We start from the raw sequence: 21259 nt of genomic DNA, 5'->3' as shown, positions 1-21259 counted from the left end.
ACTGTCCTGAGTGCATCCTGGGGTGAGGGGAGTGCGGCGGGGCGGGAGGGGAGAGGGGACTTCAGGCTTGGAAGAGAGGCAGCCTCATTGCCCCCAAGGTGCCCTTGATGCTGAAATTACTCCATCCACCACAGGTCCTGAAATCTGCCTCAGAACTGCCCCGTAGAACGCTCTTCCGGACAGCCTGGCGTGTGAGGCCGTGCCCTATCCCTGCACTATCCCTGCACTATTCACTACACAGGTGCACTACACAGGGAGCGATACTCCTTTCTTGAGAGCTTCGTCCCCTTGTGACTGCCAGGGAATGCCAAGCACAGGAAACGGCAAGGCTCTAGACTGGGGCAGGAGCCAGTACCTTTCCTTTTCGTGCCCTCGCTCCCTGCCCTAATGGCATGAAAATCCCCCAGCTCTGCCCCTCTGCATGTTGCTGGTATTTTCGAGGCTCTTTACCAGGCCGAGGGCTGCTTGGTCAGGGGAGTGTGTTGAAGCAACGCTCTTGGTCTCCCTCGGGCACTGTCCAAGAAGCCACTGCTGGAAGCCTCCCTGGAAGAGGCCCCTTCCAAGCTCAGCACTGCCTCTGAGGATGGGGTGTCGACCTGAGCATCCTGTGAAGGGCCTGTGGTCGCAGGGCAGGGGCTGGATGACAGGATAGCTTCCTCCCCAAGACCTCCACTCTAGGAGCTGTGAGAGCCCCTGCCTTGCTCAGGAGAATCAGTGGCTGGTTCACACTATATCCCTCCCTCTGGCCCATAGTGGTAGAAGGAAAAACACAAACCCCTTACATTTGCAGCACTATGTTTTCCAAAGTCCTCTCAGGATGCTCTCTCATCCTTGGATTATCATGACAACTACATAGAGGAGGTGACACGGTTCCTATCTTATAGATAAACATGAAACGCCCAGAGGGACTCCAAGGGACTTAATGGTGATCATTGATTTGGGAACCAGCCAAACCTAGATCCAGACTTAGTCTTTCTAGTTCTGGATTCCCACTGTCTCACGGCTTGAGGCCTTTGCACACTATGAGAAGGCCATCCGCGAGCTCTCTAGGCACAGATGCATGGATGGCTGAAGCTAGCAAGCATGGATTTTCCCAAAGTGTGCGGCCAGGCACTCGTGAACAAAAGATTAAAGAGTCACATGAGGTTGGAAAATAAATGCATATTATATAGTGTACATTAGAATATTAAAAGCTCTAAAACACACCTCGTTGAGGAATGGGATTGATACGGTGCAACCTGAGGTCTCCAAAACTTGTTTGGGAATAGAACCTTTTTCCTTCCCCTACATAATGCCTGTTAACACGGCACACCAGATTTCTGTTCCTCAGACCTGCTCCAGAAGGGATGAGCCAGGCTCCTTCACAATTATGCGATGGTAAAGGAACACAGATGAGGGGAGGCCACTCGTTTCTGTACAAAGGAAAGGAAATTTCCATGCCTCCCAATGCCCCTTGGCCCATCAGGAAGAGGAGCTCCTGCAGGACTCCTTCTGGTCAGGTCTGTGACCTGGACTGCACAGAATCACCCTCATGCTTCCAAATCTAAGCCTCTAATTATGGAATGCTGGAGCCAATTGTTAAATTTCCAGAAAATTTGTGAGTTAATTGTTAAAATATCAGGAACTCGAAAGCTGGCCATGGTGGAAGTATTTACACTACAGAAATCATCAAACATGACAAATTGGGGCTCTCCCCATCTGGTTAATCCCGAGAGCCCGTTTACCTGTGCACAACTGATCTGGATGTTTTTCGAAATTGTTAGAAAACTTGGAAAGGGCTGTGACACCTGGCGGGGGTTGGGGGGTGCGCCGCAACCTGACATAGAAGTCCTTGCTCTTCAGAATCCCCAGCCCTCCTGCCTGGGAGCCGAGAACTGCATGCAACGGTAATCTCCCAGCTATAACCCCAAATGAATCAGAAAGTGCCTTCTGGCCTTTTTACCTTGATATCAGTTACCAGCCAGTGTCTCCAGAATTGAGCTTTGGGAGAAGACCTGCTTGGGGCATCTGGATCCACCATCACCAGGATGTAGGTTGCGCCCTGTAACACATTCACCAAAAAGAAATGTAGCATTGGAGTTCGAATTCTGACAGGAAAACTGCAGGGTGCTGGGTCTCCTTTTTTTCTCTATTGCAGCTGAGAGTGGCTGACCAACCTTTATGGCTTTCTACCCAAGTCTATCTTTGTTCTGGTGACATTCCTCTTGTGTCATGTGTTTACTCTCAGAGAAATGAAGTTTATTAAGTAGACAGCTGAAAAGCTTGGCTTTCCCTTTATGAAGAAGAATAAATTAGGGGCACCTGGGTGACTTAGTTGTTGAGCACCTGCCTTCGGCTCAGGTCATTATCCCGAGGTCCTAAGATCAAGTCCTGCAACAGGCTCCTCACAGGGGGCCTGTTTCTCCCTCTATGTCTCTGCCTATATCTCTGTATCTCTTATGAATAAGTAAATAAAATCTAAAAAAAGAATAAATCAAACAAGTATATTTACTAAGTATCATGCTAGGTGCTCTGATGGAAACAAAGAAATTTAAAACAGGGCTTCTGCTCACAAGAAGTTCACACTAAGTTGGAGCAACTTATCTGTTAATTTGGCAAACAGAGGAGAACTTAGTCTGTGTCAGGAACTCTACCAGTTGCAAGGAATACCAGGATTCATTCATCCCTTCTGCAAGCATTTACTGAACACCTACTATGTGCCAGAAATCGTTCTATAGGCTAGGCATCCAACAGAGAACAAGACAGTGTGAGCCTTACTTTCAGGAAGTTTTTCATTCAAGGGAGGAGACAGAGTTTAAAAAAAAAACAACAACCCAACCATAAGGAAATGTCCAATTGTGACTAGCACTGTGATTAAAACAAAATAGGGTTGTGCAGGCGGGAGCAAACAATATGAGAGGAGGAAACAGCCAGTACAGAGGCCTTCAGGTGGGAAGGAGTGAGGGTTGGGAACAGAAAGAATATCATGTGACTAGGGGTGAGCAAGGGGGAGGATGGACAAGGCAGGGTCAGAGATCTGGGTGGGAGCCAGGCCACAGAAGGCTTTGTGGTGGGCCTTGGTAGGGTCAGGTGGAGGGTTTTATTTTTTCTGTTCCTCCAACCCTCACTCCTTCCCACCTGAAGGCCTCTGTACTGGCTGTTTCCTCCTCTCATATTGTTTGCTGCCTCCTGAACAAGGAGGTGAGGGGAACACCTAAAGAACAGGTATCATGAAAGCCAAGCCAGAAAGTGTTTTGAAAAGGAGGAGGTGGGTCAACTATGTTGAATTCTGGTGAACGGTAGAGTGAGAGGAGGATACAGATGTGACAGTGTGATTGGACAACTTGAGGACACTGTTAACTTGGCAAGACCAGTTTCAGTGGAGTAGAAAGGACTGAGGTTTGTTTGGAATAGGTGGAGATAAGACAGGAGATGAGGAATTGGAGATATTTTGTAAAGATGATAAAAGAAATTTTAGTGTGGCAGTCAGCTGAGACATGGAGTGGCTGTTACTAGATGGGAAGGAAGAGTCAAGAGATCTTTAAACAATTTTTTTATTATACTTTTAAGAGATAGGTGACAGTCAGTCATATCTGCAGGCCAGTGGAAATGATCCAGTAGAAAGGGAGATATAAGTGACAGAGAGGAGAAAGGGGACGTGGCAAGAGCCAAGACTCTGAAAAAAGGATGGAGACAGGATCCAGACCAAAAGTGGAGGGACCAGTCTCTGGTGGATGCAGAGGATACAGGTTCAGATGCACGGAATTGGAGAATGTGATGATGAGGAATGAGGAAACTCCTATTTTCTCAGCGAACTAGAGGCAAGGTCATTAAGGGAAGGCGGGTTATAGGAAGTTTGGGGACCAAGAAAAAGATGTGAAATAGTCATTTTGGAAAGTGAGAAATTGAATATACCACAGGTTTGTAGTAAGGTTCCTAGGTAATACTACATTCCACATTTGTGTGCTTTTAACTTTTCAGGTGCAATCGTGAAATAAATGGTAGCTGGGTTTCACTTGGATAGGGACTCAAGCTGGTCAGTATACTGGATGAGAAAGAGTGGGAGAGTACGATATGAATAAGGTAAGTAGAGAAGAGACTGGGCTCCTCTTCATCTGAAGGAGATGTAGCTGTGGAACAATGTGCGAGGGCCTGAATGTTTACCAAGTGCTAAAGGGACACGGAGAATGAGCCTATACCTCTCTATCTTAGGAATCCAGGCAGCCTTCACAGCGTTGTCTTTTGAACTTGATCTTGAAGAATGAGCAGGGTCAGGAAAACAACTCTGTAGGCAAAGGGAAGTGTCTGTGCAAAGGAATGGGGCTCTTTGGGGAATGGCAAGAATCTTGGTGTGCTGGGACGAGGGGCGTCTGTCTAGATGAAGCTGAAAGGGACTTGATAATAGAGAGCATTTCATGCTCTCTAATTCTAAACAAATTTGTTTTGCCACAGGACCCACTGAGATTGTTTCAATAGACAACTGACATGATTAAGTCTGTGCTTTGGGAAGGCATACAATAACATTGAGTAAAAAACTAAAAGAAGAGCAAAAAAGAAAAAAAAAAAAGACAACTGGAGATATCCTGAAGAGAGATCACAGAGCTTGAAAGCGCAAGTAGTAATAATGAAGACAAATAGGCATTTGTACTGTGTAATGCACAGCATGAAGTGACTGGATAGGGCCGCTGCAGGAGAGGGAGATGTCTCGGATGCCCCTGATAGTCTATCTTGGGCAAGTAGGTGGACGACGGTGCCAGGAATACCACGAGTAACAAATTTGGGAGACTGTGAGTTTGGTGTTAAAAAATGTAGGAAGGGGTGCCTGGGTGGCTCAGTTAAGTGTCTAACTCTTAATTCTGACTCAGGTCATAAACTCTGAGATCGAACCCTGAGTTGGGCTCCGTGCTCTACGGGGAGTCTGCTTGGGATTCTCTCTTCCTCTGTCCCCCTCCACTTGTGCTCTCTCTCAAATAAATAAATAAAATCTTGACAAACAAACAAACAAACGTGCAGGGAGAGATATCCCTTAAATGGAGCTGTGAGGCTGGAGCTCTCTCAAGACTTACTATGTGAGTAGTGGGCATGAGGATGGAAGAGACTGTCGGGGAGAAACAGTACAGTGAGAACAGAGTGGCTAGGCTGGAAGTGGGGAACTCCAAGGGGTAGGGTGAGTTGGGAGGAGAACCAGGGGCCATAATGTCATGGATGCCAAGACCGTGACCGCCAAAAGAGCAGTCAAAGAAGGAGTGGGGTGGGGTCAGTATACTAGAGCCATCAAGGGAGAGGACCACATGCAGCATTTGCTCTGACAATTGAGGAATCACTGGCAACTTGCCAAAGAGATAAAAATACTGTTGAATGTTAAAAACCCCCAAAAGTCACTGAACCACATAATGCTATAGGAAATTAAATAGAGAATCTGAAGATAAAGTCAAAGGAAATCTCTAAGAACTCTGAAGAAAAGGATAATCAGATGAAATACTAAGGGGAGAGGCGCCTGGGTGGCTCAGTTGGTTAAGCATCTGACTTCAGCTCAGGTCATGATCTTGGGGTCCTGGAATCCAGCCCTGTATCAGAATCGCTGCTGAGTGGAGAGTCGGCTTGTCTCCCTCTCACTCTGCCCCTCCCCTGACTTATGAGCATGCATCAACTCTCTGTTAAATAAATAAAATCTTAAAAAAAGAAAATATTAGGGGGAAGGAAGGATCATATCCCAAAGAGCCCGTGTGCACGTGTGTGTGTGTAATTCCCACATGTTATGTTATTCCCACATGTTATTCCTTACATGTTATTTAAGATATGATCTCATTGTCTTTGTTAACCAGCAGAGTAGAAGACCAAAAACATCTATCATACACATGTATGTCGCCTATCCATGGAAAGAGAACCAAGAAAACTGAAACTGAAATGTTGACTACCTCTAAGTGATAGGATCATGAATAAAATCCCAGAAGCAAAAACTGTATAATTGATGCTCCCAAGAATAGGTTCTAGCCAAAGTGATAAGCAAACAAAAAGAAACAAAGTGTAAATACTGTAAAAGAAATAAAACCATCTATCTCTTTCTTTGAGTTAAACTTTTTTTTAAAGATTTTATTTATTTATTCAGAGAGAGAGAGAGAGAGAGAGGCAGAGAGAAAAGCAGGCTCCATGCAGGGAGCCCAACATGGGACTCGATCTCAGGTCTCCAGGATCAGGCCCTGGGCTGAAGGCGGCGCTAAACCGCTGAGCCACCCGGGCTGCCCTAAACTTTTTTTTTTTTTTTTGCAAGTGACATGACTGCCTACATGAGAAATCCAAAAGACTCAGTTGGAAACATCTAAACTTAATATTTAGTACAATGAGTTGTTATGTAATGCACACAAAATCAGTACTTATTCATAATGGTCAGAAAATACATTTTTAAAATCCCATTTACGATTGTAATAAAAAACATAAAATATTTAGAAATAAACTTGATGAAAAATCCAAGACTCAGACAAAGAAGCCAAAACACTACTGATGTGCATAAAAAGAAAACTTGAATTAGATGTGGAGACACGCTATGCTTTTATTTATTTATTTATTACATGCTATGCTTTTAAATTGAAAGAATCATTTACAAATGTGTAATATCCTTTAATTAATTAACTAATTTAACATAAATCTAATCAAAATCCTAAAAAGATGTTTTGGGAACTTCATGGAATAATTCTAAAGCTCAGAATAGAAGACAAAAATAATTAACCAAAGCAATATTGGAAAACAGGGAAATGGTATTGATTTTGTAGATATTAAAATATATCATAAAGCTATAATAATTCAAACAACATGGTATTGATTAAAGAACAAGTAACTAGAGGAAACAAAGTAGAAAATCTAGAGATAAACCCATGTCCTTAATATATGTGTGCCTAATAAATGATCAAGTTCTCCTTGAATATATGGTATTTCATATATGACAACATTATTTCAAACAAGTAGGGAAAGGATAGATTATTTTTTAAGTGCTACTGAGACAACTGGCTCACCATGTGGAATAAACTTTAGTCTCTATTTCTTTCATATGCCAAAACATTTCCAGATTTAAATGTGAAAATGAAAAAAATCTTTAAAAAGTGATTTAATGCAATTTAGTAAATTCATGTAATGGAATACTCTGTTAGAATTAGATCTTTATATTTTAATATGGAAAAATATCTAAAATATACTAGTGAGTGAAATAAGCTGCTGAATAGTGTGAATGGTATCATTTAAAATGTGCAGGAAAACTTCATATATCTAACTATATATATATTTATAGATATATTTGCATATGCATAGAAAATGTCTGGAAAAGTACACAACAAACTGTTAACAGTAAATGGCATGAAGGAAAAGATTGATATATTTAACTAGATATAATTTTGAAACTTTTATATGACAAAAAAAAAAGCCAAAATAAAATTCGAAGATAATGCTGGGAGAAAATATTTACAAGACCTATGATAAAGGGTTAATAATATCCTTAATATATAAAGTACCTTTTAAATCAATAAGAAAAAGAGTAATAACCCAATAGAAAAATAGATAAGCAACATGAATAGGCATAAATTCATTAAATAATAAGTACAAATGATCAACAAGCATATGAACAAATGTTCAATTTCATTAGTAATCAAATATATGCAAATTTTATAAAATAAAATCCCATTTTGCCCAAGAAATTGACATATATATTTTTTTATGTTTATTCCCAGAGTTTTTAGGTTATGTTGAAATAAGGGGTAGGTTATAAAATGTTATGTAAGATATGACCTCATCGTCTTTGTTAACCAGCAGAGCAGAAGACCATAGACGTCTATCATACACATGTATGCCCTTCTGTGGAAAGACGACCAAGAAAACTGGAATTGAAATGTTGACTACCTCTAAGTGATAGGATCATGATGTACTATATTCTTCTTCGTGCTTTTCTGCATTTTCCAAAGTTTGTGCAAAAAAATGCACTGCTTTTACACATAGAAAAAAAAGATTTGTACTTAAAAAAAGCTACTGTAAGAAGTCCCCAAACTCTCATTTTTCTCCTGGTCAGACAACGCATAGAGGAATTCTTCTCTATGGCAGGCTTCTCTTTCTTCTCAATCCCACTTGCCACAGCGCCTCCTGGCCCCGACCTGCAGCTCTCCCACACTGGTGTCTGCTTCTTTAGGTGTTTGTGGGTGAATCCCTGTTGCATAGTGCTCTCTGAGGTGGCTACATCCTGAGGTTTACCCTAGATCCTCTCCCTGCTAAGTAACCTCACAGCAGACCTCTTCTAACACTCAGCAGCAAAGGCTTCTGTGGTGCTGGTCTTTTGCCTTCTCTCTCAATGCAATCAGGGAGCCGGTTTTTAGCCCTTTCAAAGACCCCAATTGCCAACAGAAGTTCCCTAGCAAATATTTAGCAGAAGTGGGTTGATGTTCAGCATGTGAACTGGGAAACAGGCTATTCAAGAGCCTGGCTCATAGCTAAACTCCTTGAAATCTGACCCAAGCACCCAATTTTTTCTCTGCTGATCCTTGGAGCAGATAGGCTGGCATAAAGTGGGGTGAAGGAGATGAGCCAGTCTCCTGGCACATGACACTAATGCCTGACCATGGTGAGCCATCCTCTAGGCACAGCCCAAGGAGAACGTGCAATCGGTACTTTCAACAATGGCTTTGTCTCCAGAGATTTTTGTACTTGCCACATGTCTTCTTGCCTGAAACTATTCTGTACTTCTTGGGGGGCGGGGGCGGGTATTGCATAGACCTAGTAAATGCCAGGCATGCAGGAGGTACTCATGAATTTTTTAAAATTTTTATTTATTTATTCAGAGAGAGAGAGAGAGAGAGAGAGAGGCAGAGACACAGGCAGAGGGAGAAGCAGGCTCCATGCAGGGAGCCCGACGTGGGACTCAATCCCGGGTCTCCAGGATCATGCCCTGGACTGAAGGCGGTGCTAAACCCCTGAGCCACCCGGGCTGCCCCAGTACTCATGAATTATTGTTGCACTGTGGGCTGGAGATCTTGGCCAAGTCTTTCTCCTCTCTGGTTTATTCCTAGAAAATGAGGGGACAGATAGATGGTCTACTTACCTTCAGATTCTAACATTTATTCAGTGGCTTCTGAGGTGTCTAGATATCAGGTGAAACTGATCCTGCTAAATGAGACAACAGTCTCTCTTCAGGGTATTTATCCAAAAGAATTGAAATCGGGACCTCAAAGAGATGTCTGCACTTCTATGTTCATCACAGCATTATTATAACCAAGATGTGAAAAAAAAAAAAACCCTCCATGTCCATCAGTGGATGAATGGCTAGAGACACAACGTAATCTATATCTATCTATCTATCTATCTATCTATCTATCTATCTATCTATCTATCTATCTATCATCTATAGTGGAGTATTATTTAGCCTTAAAAAAGCCTCTGTAACAAAGGGGATGAACCAGGAGGAAGTTGTGCTAACTGAAATAAGTCACGTGAAGATCAGTACTGTATGATTCAATTTATATGAGGTACCTAAAATTGCCAAACTCATAAAAGGAGAGAACAGTGGTTGCCAGGGTTGTGGGGAAGGGGAAGTGGGGAGCAGCTGCTTAATGGGTAAGAGCTTGCGTTATGCAAGATGAATACGTTCTAAAGATCGGAACAACATTGTGCCTGTACTTAATAATATCATATTGTACACTTCAAAATCTGGTAAAGGGTAGATCTCACATCCTTACCACAATAAAATAGAGTTTAAAAATGAAAAATAGAAAAAGTAAGTAATTCTACTTGAAGAAAGCAGGATGGAATCAATGTGCTTGTCAAACATTCTGCAAATCTCAGCATCTGATAGTATGCTTTGCTGGTGAGGCTGTGGAGAAGCTTCCTGCATGACTGTGGGGAAGTGAAGTGGGGGCAATTTTACCTGTAGGCTCAGTGATCCCACTTCTGTGATTTTTTTCCCTCTAAAGATATCTGCACATTTATGAGACAATTTGTATGTAAGGTATTCACTTCAGTTCTAGACAAAGCTGAATAATAATAACAAAAGTCGGAAATAACTCAAGTGTCCATCAGTTGGGGATTGGTTGATAAACACTGGTACTCGCAATGGAATACTTTATAGGTGTTAAAAACCATGAAGCTCTCTAAGATTGGATAGGAAAAGCTCTCCAAGATAAATTAAGTGAAAAAATGCAGAACAGTGTAGATTATCTAGGAGCTCACTTTTACAGAAGAAAGAGAAAATAAAATAAGATATTTCTTTACAGTGGCTTGTATTTACATAAACAAACTCTGGGAGGATACTTAAAAAACCTAATAGAGAATGCCAGTAGGGGATCCCTGGGTGGCACAGTGGTTTAGCGCCTGCCTTTGGCCCAGGGCGCGATCCTGGAGACCCGGGATCGAATCCCACGTCGGGCTCCCGGTGCATGGAGCCTGCTTCTCCCTCTGCCTGTGTCTCTGCCTCTCTCTCTCTCTCTCTGTGTGTGACTATCATAAATAAATAAAAATTAAAAAAAAACTAATAGAGAATGCCAGTGGTAGTAGTAGTGGGGGTAAATGGGATGGACCTCTCTTATCTACGCCTGTTCTACCATCTTGTTTTTTGAGCCATGTGAACATACAGTTGGCCTTTGAAAAAACCTGGGGTGGGCTGGTGAAAATCCATGTGTAACTTTTGACTCCCCCAAAACTTAGCAGCCTCCTGTTGAACAGAAACCTTACCGCTAACATAAACAGCCAATGGACATGTATTTTATATGTCATACATGTTACATACTATATTCTTACAATAATGCAAGCTAGAAGGAAGAAAATGGAATACAGAAAATCACGAAAGAAAATATATTTACGGTAGTGTAGAGTATTGATCGAAAAAAATCTGTGGATCAGCGGACCTGCACAGTTCAAACTCCTATGGTTCAAGAGTCAACTGGATAACCTGCTAAAAATAGACTGAAGTTGTAAAATAAAGAGAAATGTATAGTAATCACATGGTATTATCTTGAGACGTCAGCCTCTAGTCTCTCCCTCACCAGCTGAGAGGTAAAGAGGGATGACCTTGTCCCTTTGCTGCAAGCAGAGCTCCGAGAATCCTCATGCTATTTGTGGAGGGCACCAAGGTGAAGGGCAACCCATGGACGAGGGCCATGGACTCCATGGTGCAGGGCCTGAGCAAGGTGCAGGAACTCACATTAACAAATCACGATGCTTCCAGACGATGGAGACGGCACAGAAGCAGAGTTAAAGTTAGATCTGGATTTGTCCAGGTACATTTTTTAAAGCAGCTACATCGAAGTATAATTTCCATACTACAAACTTCACTCCTTTTAAGCATACATTTCAACAATTTCTAGTAAATTAACAGAGCTGTGCAGCCATCACCACAATTTAAATTTAGAACATTTTTATCACCCCAAAAAGAAACCCTTTGCCATTTACAGTTACTCCCTGTTCTCTCCAACCAGCTCCAGGCAACCACTAATCTACTTTCTGCCTTTTCTGAACATTTCATGTAAATGGAGTCATATAATACGTGGTCTTTCGTGCCTGGCTTCTTTCAGTCGGCAAAATGTTTTTGAGGTTCAACTATGTTGTTGGCACGTGTCAGTGCTTTATCCCTTTTTATCGCCAAATAGTATTCCACTGTATGGGTCTCGGTATGCATTGCATTTATCCAGTTGATGGACATTTGGGTTGCTTCTACTTTTTGGCAATTATGAAGTGTGCAGCTATGGACAAGTGTGGATATATGTTTTCAATTCTTTGGGGAAAATATCTGAAGTGGAATTGGAAGGTCGTACAGGAAACTTATGTTTAATGCTTTTTAAAACTACCAAACTGTTTTCTAAACTTGTCGCACCATTTTGCAACCCCACCGGCAGTGCATGAGGGTTCCAATTTCTCCACATCTTCACCAACACTTGGTACCATCTGATTTTTGGATTGAGGTCATTTTAGCAAGTATCAAGAGGCACCTCACCATGTTTTTAATTTACATTTCCCTAATGACCAGTGATATGGAGCATCTTTACAGGTTCTTATTGACTATTCATGTATCTTTGGTGAGGTGTCTGTATGAATCTTTGTCTCTTTTAAATTTTTCTTTTTATTGTTCCAGAAGGAATTTCAATAGGTGTGTCCCATCTGGAGGTTAGGGGAAACGGGAACAGTAGAGTGGAAATGAAGGAGGGAAAGTGGGAAGAAGAGGCCATTGACTTTGAACTCTGATCTGAACAGTTGTCAGAATCAGATATGCCTCATCCTTGAACATCTGGCTTCCGTCCTCAACCACCATCTGTACGTGGGGTTGTCTACTTACTGCAGCTCACCACGACACTGATTCTTCCTGCAGGGAAACGTCAGCCTCACAGGTAGCCACCACAGTCCAGGTGAGCAGAAAGCACCCAATTGACACTGACTCCTCCCATGCCTAGTGAGCTAAGTCTTCTGTCCTCTGCCCCACTGGCCACCCTCAGAGACACCGTTGAGCCCCAATCTCCCCTGCTTTCCATCCTGGTTTTTTTCAGCCAGAGCCTCTTCCGCTGACCTCTTGCTCAGCCATTGGTCCTCCACCACACCATCATTCCCCAAATACTCTTTTCTTCTTTGCCTCAGAGCCAGTCCTCATTTCTCCTCCACCTCCAGACTCGGCCACTCTGCCCTGCAGAAATGCCACTGAGGAATACACGTCTCCCCTCTGTCCTCTGTCTCTCCATGAATTGCTCTACTTCCTTGCTTTTGCCTGGATCTCCCCTAAAGGGCCCCTTCCCCTGGGCACTCTCAAGGGCTGGTGTATGTTCTCTCGTGCCCCACAAACCCTGGGGTCAGGAGGCCATTGTTCCCTGTCGCCACGTCCTTCTTTGCGGCTTAGGCCATTCAACCATACATCTTCTTTCTGTCCTGTTGGCTGTTACTATGATCTCATGGTTGCTCCTGCTCATTCATCGAAGACACTGGCACCTGCTTAGTCTTCTTTTCTTCCCTTCATCCTGCTGTCATCCCAATGACTTCACACACATGTGGAATACCTGTCTGTCCAGCCCCATGGATGCTCTGGGTCCTGCACCTCCACATCTCAGACAATCTTCTCTTTCTCTATCTCAACCATCAACAGTCGTTCCCTGAAACTCGTCATCCCAAACTGTTCCATCTTCAAAATTCACACTAATTCTGGCCTCAACTTCCTCTCTGTTCAGCTTGCTTCTTCAACTCTGCTTACCAGAATTAGTCTTTGACTTCAAGGGGCCTCCTGACCACTGGCAACTGTCCCTCCTCCCTGTCCATCAGTTCCCTCTGTGCTCGCCTGCTCTCCACTTCATAGGCAAACCATACAGAAGAACTCTCAACACATACTGTCTCCTTTCCTTACTTCCTGTTTACTTTTTTAAAAAAAATTATTGCAGTATAGTTGACAGACAGCACTGTATAAGCTTCAGGTGTACAACATTGTGATTCAACAGTTCTAATGGGGAGCTGGATGGATGTGCAAGTAATCCAGGATCCCTTGTGCTCTAACCAGGGGCACACTGCTAGTGCTGCAGGAGCCAACCTGAGGAGGTAACTAACTCTGCCTGGGGTGACCAAATAAAGCCTCCCAAGAGGATGCTGCCTCTGAGCAGGGTTCTGGTGAATGGAAGTTTGCCCAGGAGGGAAGCCATGCTGGGCAAAGCAGCAGCATACACAGAGCCACAGAGATGTGAACGGGAGACACGAGTTGTTCTGTGTCTGGAGCCCAGAGTCCCCAAGGCCCAGGGGCTGAGGCCTGGAGAGGCAGCAGAGGCAGCCAGCATAGGTGATGAGGAAGATGGCAAGTTTGTACATGCCAAGGAGGTTTGTAAATGGGGGTGCATGGGGTCATACGGCCAGACACAAGTGTTAGACATGGAATTCCTACAGGTGGTGGAGGGGTGGATCTGAATAGGCACAGTGACAGCTGATCATGTAAGGGATGGGTCACGTGGCTCAAGAGTGGTCATTCCCAGAGTAGACCAGTGAGCCACACTCTCTGTAGCTCAGAGGTTCCGCGCAGGGTAAGGGACTGATGCGGGGGTGCACCCTTGAGTCTCAAGGCCCTCTCCCTCCACCTTGCCCTTCAAGGAGTATGTGTGCCTGCCTTTCTCAGACAGGAGAAACAAAAAGTATTCGGACAGAATATGACAAGATTTTGGTAGACAGTCCCGAGTCCTAGAAGTACTGAGAAGACGGGGCTTGTGTTAGTCCTGTCTTTTATTTTCTCATGCTTTAACATCTGAAGCTTTGCTGATCCTGGAGGGGCTGCCAATTCCTAGACAGCAAACACTCACCTGAGAGCACACTCTTCAAATGCAAGCCTATGAGTCCACAGTTTATACCCTTCACCACTATCTCCTTTATTGAGCTGAGCCACTACTCATCCCATGACCAGGGACCAGACAACCAGGGGCAGCTCCTATGCCCCAGAGCCCACTGGAATTATTCTACTTAGCCAATCCTAACCCTGTCTACCCTGATTATCCTCCCTTGCCCATTTTCCCGCCCCCCCACCCCGCCCATGAAAATCACAGTAAAGACTCTTGCCCATGCTTTCTCCTCACTCCTGCCTCCTGGCAGACCCTGGTGCTTCCCCACATGGCCCTGAGGCGGGGGGGTGTCCTGACTCCTGTCTAGAGATCTGTGAGTACGAATGCTTTCCTTCATGACCATCATTTCCATCTGCATGTCTTACCTTACCTGATTAAAACAAATCCCAGGCACATTTTAGGACAGGGCCCTTGACTCCTTGACTCAGATATCCAGCAAGCCCACTGGAGACTACTGCAAACTGGGGGGTCCAGCATTGCATCTCTCTTGTTTTCAGATAGGACTAGGGATGTGGCTTGTTGCCTACAGTGCTCACTTGTCCTTGAATGGGAGATTGACTGGATATGATTAAGTTTCACAGTCAAGTTGAGTGGAGAGCCATGTTTTCCAAGGCAGTAGTTCTTACCAGAGTGAATATTAGAATCATGAGGGGAGCTTTTCAAAGCTACCAAGGCTGGACCCTTGACTTAAGGGGTCTGGAGTGGGGCCAAGGCACTGGTGTCCATTTGGAGACCAATCCTAAAGTCTGGTTTCCCAGATCCCTGACCCAATCTGCACTAAAATCCTGGCTTCTTTCCTCTTACTTAAGGCACTCTCAGAGAAGAGTGTGTGCCCTCTACCTAAAGAGGACAGGCCTCCCCTGACCTGCTGGAGTCCCTTGTGCCTGGGGCCCTACAGATTAAGGGGCTCAAGCACCAAATCGAGAAGCTGAAGTCACAAACACCAGTCACCCTCCGCTCCCACTAGTCATTATGATGTTGGTTGGAATACAAATTTAGCCCCTGGTGGGTTGATTGTGTTTGAACCTCCCCCACAAAGTTCTGTATGGGAAATCTAGTTAAGAGCCTTCTTCCTGGGGGAGGTTGAGTGTAACAGCTGTTCCTCCCCAGGGCTGATGGTCCCGCCAGGATGCAGTCTGGGTGTTGCCCCTTGAGCCCAAAGCCTTTCATCCCCAGGGACCGCCTCACATTTCACGCTGGCATCCAGAGGGACAGCTGACATCACTGCCGACAAAGACATTTCCTGAGCTATGTGCATAGACGCACCTCGGCCTGGGAATTGGGGCTCCTTTCATGCTTTGACACCATGTGGAAAAGATGTTGTGCAGTCACTATGGCTTAGCTATACCTCCTTGCCTTCCTCTGCTGTAGATGCTGGAAAGCTGCATGACTTGATTTCCCAGTGTTTCTTTCACCAAGAGGGGGCCATGTTCTGACCAGGATGGTGTTGGAGAAAGTCCCTGGGAAGGGATATCTTCCTGAATAAAAGGCACAGGCTCACTAGGAGAAAACCCTTGTCACCTTTTGTCTTCAGCCATTCCCCTTCTTCCCTGCCTAGAATGTGGATGTGACTTTGGATGTGTAGCAGCCACCCGTGTGACAGAGTGGGGGGACAAGCATGAGGCCGAAGGCCTATGTGGTAAGGGTGGTGAAACAGAAAGATGAAAGAATCTGGGTCCTTGAGCTGCCTGGGATTGCCAGCCCCTCAACGTGTTGCATGCAACAAACAAACCTGCTAAGTTCCCGTGGTAGGGAATCTTCTTCCTTGGACCCCAAACACATCCCTAACCTCACACACGCATCAGTTTTTGGTGCTGGTTTTCAAAGTGAGTGTCAGAGGCTGATCTTCGGAAAGGAATCCTGATGCTGTGCAAGATGATTCTAGGAATTGACGGAGGACCTGGATGCTAGCTGTTCCAAGGATGTGTTTGGGAATAAGCTATTTACTCAGGTGTAATCTATCGACCCTTGAAACGACAATAATGTGTGTCTCACACAATGGGGGCATTCTAAAAATAAAGGGAGTTAAAAGTGTGAAAGTATTTCTAAGACTGGGAAGCAAGGTCCCTGGGTCAAGTTTTGTTATTGTGAACAAATGGCCTCTGAGTTCCTTCCCCACGGTCCCTGGAGCAGCAGTTACCTCGGGAGGTAGAAGACTTCCTCCAAACAGCCCACCTCTGGCTGCCTGGAACCAGAGCTCCTTGGCATGTCTAGTCCAGTCTGGGGATACTGGGACACGCACAGGCACAGACCTCCTTCTCTCTAAATCTCACTCTGTCCATGGCCCCGGAGAGACTGAGTTTGCCTGGAAATGGGACTGATTACAGAACCCCAATATATTGGGAGGATTTAAATAGGGGCAGAGGTTCCTTTGCAGCAACCCTGGCCAGCAAACATCCAGCATGTCCCTGGTGCTATGAGTGATGGGTGTCCCTCACTCCTTAAGGACATGACTCATTCAAGTAGCTCTCACTGTTAGAGAGGGCTATGTCTCGTGGAGCCCCAAAACTGCCCCATAAAACTCCCGCTTGATCGTGTTCTTTCTTCAAGAACAGCATAGAACAGTGAGAACAGCAAGTCCTGTCCTTGCACATGGCAGCATTTCAGACATTCGAAGGCAGTTATCACAGCTCCACAAATACCTTTTGTTCAGGCTAAAGGTCCTTTCCTTCAACTGGTTCGGCTACCTGGGACAACATCCTACACTGTCTGTACAAACACGCCCTTGAATGGTTCACAAACTGAAAAGGAGACAGCCATGTAAACAACTACAGTGCAACGTGACACGCTGGCTATGGGAACATAGGTGAAGCACCAAATGCTTCCACACAGAATGGGGCCAGGGTGGCGGTAAGGCTTCCTGCTGGGAGTAGGAGTCAAGGAGGAGGAGTAGAGGCTGATTTGGCAAGGGCTGAGTGCTAGAGTCGGGGTCTCAGGGGACTTGGGTTGCAGTCAGCGAAGGCCATAATTTGATGTGACCGGAGTCACATCACTGGAAACAGGGGGCCACTGCAGGTGAAACGCCTCTAGACAGATTATCATGCTGAGTGCACCACTGGAAAAAAAACCTAAGCCTCAGAAGGATTCAGGGATCTGTCTGAGGCAACACACTTTAGCGATGTGAATCCTACTCAAGTCACTGTTTGTTTGTTTGTTTGTTTTTTTAATTTTTTTAAATATTTATTTATTTATGATAGTCACAGAGAGAGAGAGAGAGGCAGAGACACAGGCAGAGGGAGAAGCAGGCTCCATGCACCGGGAGCCCGATGTGGGATACGATCCCGGGTCTCCAGAATCGCACCCTGGGCCAAAGGCAGGCGCCAAACCGCTGCGCCACCCAGGGATCCCCTCAAGTCACTGTTTGACCTTGGGTGTGCATTGCCTAAACTCTCTGGGCCTCCGGTTCATTATCTATAAAATAGAAATGATAATAAATAATCGTGGGATGCCTGGGTGGCTCAGTGGTTGAGTGTCTGCCTTCGGCCCAGGGCGTGATCCCGGGGTCCTGGGATCGAGTCCCACATCGGGCTCCTTGCAGGGATCCTGCTCCTCCCTCTGCCTCTGTCTCTGCCTCTCTCTGTGTGTGTCCTCTCGTCAATAAATAAATAAAATTTATTTAAAAAAATAATAATCGTGCTTTTCTCTTGGATTGTCACACACGTTGAATGAGCTAATAAATGGCTCAGGAGAGTGCCCTGCACGTGTTAAGTGATGAGCAAATGCCAGTCTATTGTGAACAAGCGAATGGCTTCTCTGGGATTGAAAACCACGTCCCTGGTCCCCCAAACCCACCCTCTCCTCCCTTCACAGAAGGGCAGGCACATGTCAGAAGGTGGAGGGACGGATTTTAGGTTGACATCTATTTACTACAATACGGTATTTATTTGCGTGTTGCAGAGTCCTCCACACCTAGGTCTCTGGACACTTGTGCAATCTAAAACATACATACGACAAAGATGGACTTGTTGGCAACATGTTCCAGCGTCTCTGAATCAAGTGCCTTCTGCCACTGCGCTGCCCAGTCCTCGGGGGATGACGGTCCCCCCACAGCATCTGTGCTCAAGATGGCTGGGGGAGGGAGGTTGGTCTGGCTCGCAGGATCCTGGCCGAGTGCCAAGGGGGCGCAGGTGGCCGAGAGGTGAGTTCGAGTCCTGGTGAGTTCACTGTACTCTCCACACTCCCCCAAGCCCGAGCTCTGACCTACTGCAACTTCTCTGTCTTAATAAAGCCGAGGGACTTATTTAAATCTCAAAGGCACGTACGCAGCCAAGCAGGCACAGAAATCACAGCATCATCGAGTGATGAATTGAGATATGATCCGCACGGCATGGGAGGGAGGAGAGGGGACTGAGGAAGGGAATGGGAAAGGAGAACTCAAAAAGCAAAGCCGAGTGTGGAGTGTGGATCGTATCTTCCAGATCGTATCTTCCATCTAATTAGATACCCGGTGGACAAGCTCCACCTCCAAAGCTACATTCTCATCTACTCCGCTCACCAGCTCCTCCTCTGACATAACCTATTTCTGTGAATGGCCTGGCCATTTTGGCAGCCACCAAATTCAAAACATGAATCATCTTTAGGCTCTTCCCACTCCAACCGTGCCCAGTTCTTCTTGATTTCCAAGTTTAGGGTCTCTCTAGACCACACTCTCCCTCTCCCCTCATTCTCTCTGGCACCTGTGGGTGAGTCTGGACTAGCTCTTGCCTCTAATATTTTACTAGTCCCCTCACTGGCCTTCTGACCCCTCTACTTATTCGCTGCTGACTTGGTAAACCAGTCGTCTGGAAAACAAACCAACGAAAACAAAGGCTGATTGGCAATGCTTCCACATTTCCGTGGGTAGATAGTCACACCACAGTCCATCCAAGTTACCAACGTGAGGTCACAGAATGTGAAGTTGGAAACAGCAGCACGGAATTGGGCCTTGCAAGCACACAACTGCCCGATAATCTAAGAAACAGCCTGCCACAGATTTGTGACTGAAATATAAAGTGTGTAATCTGGCATTTGAGGCCTCCTATAGTTTGCTCTGGCCAATCCCACCACGGCACTACACGTGCCCATGAAGGCTGGGGATGCTTCTGATTGAAGGTGTCGTTCTTGCTTCCCAGCTTTGGTGGCTTTATTTATACTGGTCTCTCTGCCCATCAGAAAATCCTTCGCATTCTTCAAGACACTTCTCAAGTGCTACCCATCTCCTCTATGAAGATTTCTTCTGAGCCGCTGAACCATACAAGATGTCCTTGGCATCTGAACTCTGATAACGTTGTTTATACCTCTGTGTGGGGGGGTACTTATCATGGTCTGCTCTGTATCTGACTACATGTGGGCTTCTCTTGGTCCCCCTTATTAGATTATGATTTTTTCAAAGGTAGGGACTCGTGTGCTTTGCATATTTTCTTGCACAGAGTAGGTAGTTAAGAAAGATTTGTTGAAATAAATGTACCCAAGTCCTATGCCAGGATGGGACACTGTTTATTTTTCATGTTGTAGAAGAATGAAAAGATTTCTGATCTAAGGGCTACACAAGCCCTTGGTACTGCTGGCCTTGACACTGTGTTGTTTCCTGTGGAGGCTTTGCCTTTCTTTGTCTCCCGGCCTCAGCCTGGGGAAGCCGAAGCCTCTTGTTTCTGAACGAGGCGTCTCACTCACCTGTGCCTCCAGGGCCTAAAATTAGCTCAGCCAGACCTAACACTTCTTTCCAAGAGCTGGTTCGACTGACCCCTGGCTAGGGTCAGCAAATGCAACCTGCCTAAATGCCAGGCCTCGGCCTTAGCTGACCTAGGAAGCCTTGGCAGTGAAACAGAGCTGGGGCCATTCTACTAGGCCTGGTCCCGAGCTGTGGCTTGGCCTCCTCTGCTCTGGGCCTAAGCAGTCGCCAAGGCCCCTAGTGTGAAGGAATTTGAGTTCTAACTTTAGGTGGCTACGTGGCTGATGGCTGTGTTTGTGAATATCTCATTCCTACTTTGGTTGCCCAGCTGGTGGGAACAGAACGGGTAGTCATGGGACTGTCATCATGTGCTGTCCAGGTTAACATGTAGCATTTCTATTACTATTAACAGACTTTCTGCTCCTCACTCCATCTGTTCTCTGAAATAATTGCAGTTGTACAGACCATGCCTTCGCTACAGGCAAGCTCTGGGGAAGAGGATAGTGCTTTTATGAGAAAAAAAAAAAGTGTTAAAAAATAACAGCAAACATGAGAAGAGAGTGGGAATGAAGCTAACAGCAGGTTTCCAATTTCTTTCGGATTCCGGCCTGCAAAGGTGGCGTTTTCACACTTGTTTGGGGTGACCAAGCCCAGCCAGATGGGGGTGAGTGGCTGGGCTGGTGGCTCAGCCTTTTGGAGGTGGTGTTGGTCACCAGGGCAATCCCCTGGTCGGGCTACCCAATGAGGGGGTGTTGGGAAGGAGTAGGGTCCTGAGGAAGAGACCGGGGCATTGTAGATGGCCTGGCACGTCCTGTTCCAGGGAGTGAGATGGGGTCTAGGCCTGGAAAAAAATGCTGGAGAATCACGAAGGGCTGGTGGGAAGTGAAGGTTGTGAGGCGAGCCACTGGGTTTGTTTGGGCCTCTCTCCACACGCAGAACAGGAGATCATCTCAATGACCTCTGCTTCATAGGGTGGTTAGGAGAATGAAGGGGTCCTACAAAATACTAGGAATTCTTCTAGTGGAGGATTAGGAGAAGTGTCAAGGGTGATTAAGATGTGGTGTGTGAAACGCAGGCACCATTCAAAGCCCCCAAACAAATACTTGTGGATTCTAAGCACTCCGATTTATAAGCATAGTGTGTGGGGGTTCCATCTCTTTGTGGGGGTGCTAAACAAGGCATAACTATGAGTACAATAGCCTGATGGGTCTTTGTTCTGGTGCCTGCCTTCCCACCACCCGGCTTGTCGTCTATATGAGGTTTAGCACCAAGTGTCCAATTTCATCCTCTTAAGCTAAGAATAGTGGTCTTA

General features: G+C 45.5%; 1 protein-coding gene across 10 annotated transcripts in view; it reads right to left on the bottom strand.

The window, feature by feature from the left end:
- PEBP4 (phosphatidylethanolamine binding protein 4) overlaps nt 1-21259 on the bottom strand; it is a 247315-nt gene that overhangs the window by 94107 nt on the left and 131949 nt on the right. For 9 of the 10 annotated variants that reach the window (XM_038573813.1, XM_038573809.1, XM_038573814.1 and 6 more), the window contains one exon: nt 1943-2041. The exons of the other annotated variant lie outside the window; for it this stretch is intronic. In XM_038573813.1, the coding sequence (XP_038429741.1) occupies nt 1943-2041 (99 nt within the window). The remainder of the gene's footprint in view (nt 1-1942; nt 2042-21259) is intronic. 10 annotated transcript variants of the gene reach the window in all.

This window comes from Canis lupus, chromosome 25, assembly GCF_011100685.1.
Source record: "Canis lupus familiaris isolate Mischka breed German Shepherd chromosome 25, alternate assembly UU_Cfam_GSD_1.0, whole genome shotgun sequence".
In the NCBI taxonomy this organism is placed as follows: Eukaryota; Metazoa; Chordata; class Mammalia; order Carnivora; family Canidae; genus Canis; species Canis lupus.
This window is presented reverse-complemented; position numbering and strand designations above follow the sequence as displayed.